The sequence below is a fragment of the Botryllus schlosseri genome, chromosome 16 (genome assembly GCF_051294905.1).
Source record: "Botryllus schlosseri isolate E-star chromosome 16, Bs_hap1, whole genome shotgun sequence".
In the NCBI taxonomy this organism is placed as follows: domain Eukaryota; kingdom Metazoa; phylum Chordata; class Ascidiacea; order Stolidobranchia; family Styelidae; genus Botryllus; species Botryllus schlosseri.
The window spans coordinates 16,211,297-16,216,406 of record NC_137251.1 but is presented as its reverse complement, the minus strand read 5'-3'; the positions used below and the strand labels follow the sequence as shown (position 1 = coordinate 16,216,406).

General features: G+C 43.9%; 1 protein-coding gene across 1 annotated transcript; it reads left to right on the top strand.

Annotated features, from left to right (window-relative positions):
* The first annotated feature begins 1,655 nt into the window (after positions 1-1,655).
* On the top strand, positions 1,656-4,749 carry LOC145458988 (uncharacterized). The gene has a single exon (XM_080337504.1). The coding sequence runs from the start codon at positions 2,506-2,508 to the stop codon at positions 3,937-3,939; it is 1,434 nt and encodes a 477-aa protein (XP_080193630.1). The 5' UTR covers positions 1,656-2,505; the 3' UTR covers positions 3,940-4,749.
* Positions 4,750-5,110: the final 361 nt, after the last annotated feature.

The following is a 5,110-nucleotide window of genomic DNA, read 5'->3' as shown; positions in this document are numbered from 1 at the left end:
AAATCTGAATATTTTGTAGTTGCCCGACTCTGTTTCGTCGCAAGCCTCCATCGACAACCTTGAACATTTTGTTTGTATTTGGGTTTTATTTTTTATGGAGTTTTGTGATTCGGCATTGATTATTACTATGGAGTCATCTTCGTACAAACCGTACATTAGTTAAGCTTGCGAACAGCTGTCCTGCGCAAAATACGTTACTTATATTATCATCAAGCGATACGGTATTTTAAATATCCGAAATATGGCGAATCAGCAGTGATTGCTCTCAAAATCTAATTAAGGCAGCCATGTAGCCCGAAATAAATGGACTGGACCAAATAATTGCCGTAATTGTTCCGATGCGAAATGACAATGTGAATGAAGTCATACTGTTCAAAATTTACAATTCTGTGCCTTCAAGAAGCTGATGAAAATTTAGAATAAATGGATGGTGTAGTATAGACTGCAGAAAGAGGCTTAACCTCTGCATTTGGAAGGAATATCTATTATATTGACACCTATATATTCATGTTGCCAAAGATGTGTAGATATATCAACTAAAATGACATAAATATATAATTGCTTTGAATAAACAGTTGAACACCCGTCTAATCATGTACATTAGACTGCAATGAATCTTATATCGGGTGAAAATTCTATATTAAATTACTCTTGTGCCGGCGATTGGCCAATCAGGTGTCCCGCATAAGACTATCTATCATGCCGGATGTTATTAAAAAAGTTAGTGAATTTATATATGCGGGCGTAAATCATCATTTCATATTAAACGCTAAATCAAGCTAGAAGCCCTCGGATTTCCGCGCCAGACATCGACTCTTCGTAAACATCCGTTTCTGTCGCTGTGCCTTTGCTTGACTCGTCCGACTTCTAAAGGATATCTGTTTACCTTCGTCACAATAAGTGATCATTGTAACGTCACATTCAATAATTTGTTCGCGGCGATATCAAAAGAAACGGACGAAACTTTGGGATGTTCTGACTGCCGCTCAGATTTGCTCGGCTGATATTAACCGTTCGTTGAGCAAGGATCGTTGGTCAGTAACAATGTACTGTACCACTTTTCTGCAATATCTATAGTGTTTGGATACTGTAACCACCATTGAATCTTGTTTGTATTCAATGACACACTCAAACTTCTGGAGATATCCAAAGTTACATTTTAGATTGCAGATCCAATATAGCGCCGCTCAATTAAATATCATATCAGAGATGTGCCGTGCGATCTCTGGCTAGATTGTGCTGTGAATTAATTGAACATGTATGGCGCCGTGATGCTACGTGGATGGGCCTAACATGTGAAGAGCGAATTCACGTATAATATAATGGCTTTGGTTTGTTAAATTCTGCCTTCAAAAGTACGTTCATGATAAACGTACTTTTTAAAGCAGTATTCAAATTTTGTACCAGCAACCAGTTCGTTAAATTGTCTCGTGAGTAGGTAAAGTCGCAAGGATTCATAAAGGATTTAACAAGACCCCCGTAAGTTCAAAATGGCGATGATGTCCGAACCGGTCGTGTTAAGGTAATTCAGAAAATGCTGAAAGTAGGCTGAGGCCACCAAGTGCAAATGGCATCCCATAGTCAACAAAATTTGAGAGCTGTGTTTCGATACCACCGCATAAAAAGATGTCGACTTCGCAGCCTCACCTCAGGAGTGAGGACGATCTGATAAGGCAATATTCGTTCACGATATCACCCGATATCCTCAAGAAATTCCGCGAACTAATTGAATGAATCATTTGATTTGGAATTTTCGGTCATGTACGAAAGTAAGGGGTTGTTGAAGTATATTTGTTGGGCGGCATCTCCACACGAAACCTGACTTGACTTCAAAATCTGCTCACCTGCATTTGAAGCATAATTGTAAGGCATATTTATGGCTTAGACAGGTGTGATATCATATCTCATTGCGATGGAACACAAGAAGCAATGGTTAAGACTTAATCTTCAACGTTTAACTAGCAAACCGCTATTTAAATACAGTGCATAATGGACAATCCAATGACCGACAAAAGCACAACACAGCTTCGGGTTGCTACGTCAATACTTACTACTTATTCGGATCTCCGCGTCTATCTTGTCACGCTCGGTTTATGTTGTTGTGTTTAGCGCAAGCTCATGGCGACAAATGATAAAGAAATTGGCACCGTGAGGTCGGCAATTTGCGGGTCGCTCGCAATGGATGATTCCAAGTAACAGCCGCGAGCAGTCTACGAGACGAACGCTACCTCAGTTGAATTCAAGTCCTGTGACCCGAGAGTAGCAGCCCAAGCGAGCGATCAGATAATAACAGCAAGTCCGGCCATTGTGCAAATACCTGAAAAGGAAGAAGGAACCAACCAACCAACCACCGCAAGGACGAGAGTGTAACGGAGTGAAGGTGCCAGAACCGTTTAACATTGTATTAGGCGAGGTGACTCCTTTGACGACAGCGTCCGAACGCTGTTATTTTAACAGCAAGATATTTCGCTGACTACCGTACTGTACAAGCACAATTCAGCAAGTATGACAGCAGATACGATGCAAAATTTAGCGCTCGCAGAATCGCGTCTTATTACTGAAAAAGAATTACAGTCGACGCCGTGGAAAAGTGTAGGATTCTCCGGCAAATATGCTACACTCGTGTTGGCCGTGTCAGTGCTGTTGTGCATTGGTGGTATGGTCTTCGCGTTGAATACTGTAAGCAAGATTTCCTATCTAGAAGATAGGATTTCTCGCATGGAAGCAGCGTTGGATTTATCTGCACGTACTGGAAATGGAAATGGATACACACAGGCTGATATTATATCGGAAAAAACTGAAAGTAAACTGCGCAGCTTTTTGCAGCGAGAACTATCGCACGAAGTAGCCAAGATGCGTACCAAGAGATCAAATGAGCAGTGCTTGTGTCCTCCCGGTGAAAAGGGTGAAAAAGGAGCCTCTGGCCAAAACGGATTTCCTGGGCCGATCGGTATGAAAGGCAAGCGCGGCGAAAAAGGGCACCCCGGACATAAAGGCGAGAAGGGTGACGCAGGCGCGCTTTTTGACCCGTTGAATCTCAGATTAAAAGATGGCACGCAGACTATATATCGCACTTCTGACATCGAGTACTTACCTCAAGGTCCGCCTGGTCCGCCGGGTGAACCCGGCAAACCTGGCAGCAAAGGCGAAAAAGGAGACGCAGGCGCCACCGGTGACAAGGGTGATCAAGGCCAGGCTGGTATTCCTGGCCGACAGTTGATACACGAGACTGTAAAAGAATCAGCTGGACCACCAGGGCCGCCCGGATTACCAGGTCCAATTGGGCCACCTGGACAATCAATAGTTGGCCCTAAGGGCGAACCAGGTCTAGACGGAGAAAAAGGTGATCAGGGACGTCCCGGGGAGCACGGAATTGGCATAAAAGGCGAAACTGGCGAAAAGGGCGAACAAGGATTCCCGGGTCTCATCGGTATCAAAGGAGACAAAGGTGACTTTGGATTACCAGGAATAAACGGATCTAAAGGAGATAAAGGTGTTGATGGTGCCGACGGAAACGCTCTTCCAGGCCCGCCTGGACTTGACGGAAAACCCGGTCCTATCGGACCCCCCGGAATGAGGGGTTTAGCCGGACCTCGTGGAGAAAAAGGCGATATTGGAGCTTTGGGTTTACCAGGCCCTGCCGGAATGGACGGTTTTCCTGGCGGGCCTGGACTTGACGGATTACCAGGCGAAAAGGGACAAAAAGGTGAAGTAGGACCGCTCGGTCTGACTGGATTAACCGGTCCTACTGGACCTACCGGTCCTATTGGACCACCCGGATTATCAGGTCGAAAAGGAGACCGTGGCAGGCGCGGTAAAAGAGGCAGGCGTGGTAAAAAAGGCAGCCGGGGTGACGATGGTGCTCCCGGGTTAGATGCCCCGTGCCCTCTTGGATTCGACGGACTACCATTATCTAATTGCTGGGTTCGAAAGCGTTAATATCACGCCAGCTGTTTATCACAGCGCGAAGCGATTACGGAGGTGATGATGTGTATTACAAATACACTAAACGGCGAAGGTGTCAAAGAGCTGTAAACGAGAGGCGCCGTTTCCTAAACGTCGTAACGACCGATCAATCAACGACCAGCTGCGAGAAACAGTGTTGAAAATGGCCCGGGTCCTGGCGCCGAGTCGCTGTACTTTGAACTGTGACCATACTTGAATCGATGCGAGTTAACAATCAATTAACTGTTACAAAATTGTTATGATCACTTACACCGGGCAATAAGATGTTCTGTATTGCTGCTCCGATGGAGCATTTAATAGTTACTCTGTACACAAGCAATTACAAACGAAATCCATTTACAAATTGGTAATGGAGTTACAAAACTAGTATTATAATTAATGAATCGAGTTACTCTTTAAGAAACCGAACCTGATCCATTTGTAACACGATCCTGCGTTTTTAGCGTGGTACGGAGTATATATAACATTATACTCTGTCAATACAATTGTCCCTGTTTTTAACCGCGTGTGCTGTGTGGTCCTGGGTGTCGTAAGGTCCGAACACTGCTACGATATGATGTTGCTGCGTTGTTAATGATGATGAATACCTCAGTGTTTTTTTCTACATAATTTACTTGCATTGTTTGCTATACTTTGTTTTATTTCTTGCCATGTTTTAATTTATTAAAAGGCGGCGGAGTGACGTTGGGAACTGAATTTTATGGTGATTATTGGTGACAGCAAATCGGTCCTATAATGTTTACTCCGACTGTTCATAATAAATATTTGTTGTGATATAGATAATGTATCAATGAGTTGAAGTGTCTGGTTACACACGATAAAAGCTATCGCGGCTAGCATCTATTATGTCAGTGATTGGGGCACTCAAGTTCCCATCATCAATTCACTTTAATCCGCTGTACAACGCGAAGTCGATTTGATAGAGTTCTGTAGACAGACACGCGTTTAATGTACTGGCGCCAATGGCGTGTACTTGTACATGATGTACTATGATTGGTGAAGTTCTGCAACGCTTTTATGAAGCGCAAAGCCATCATTCCTATTTTCGGTAGTAATCCTCACCCTCAGTCCTCACATATACTCACTCAATTCATTACGGCGATGCGATCTTAGTGCAGTTGAAGATGTCGACTGACCAGTAACA

Excerpts from the sequence above, each read along its gene's own strand:
- LOC145458988 (XM_080337504.1), top strand. The coding sequence starts at position 2,506 with ATGACAGCAGATACGATGCAAAATTTAGCGCTCGCAGAATCGCGTCTT.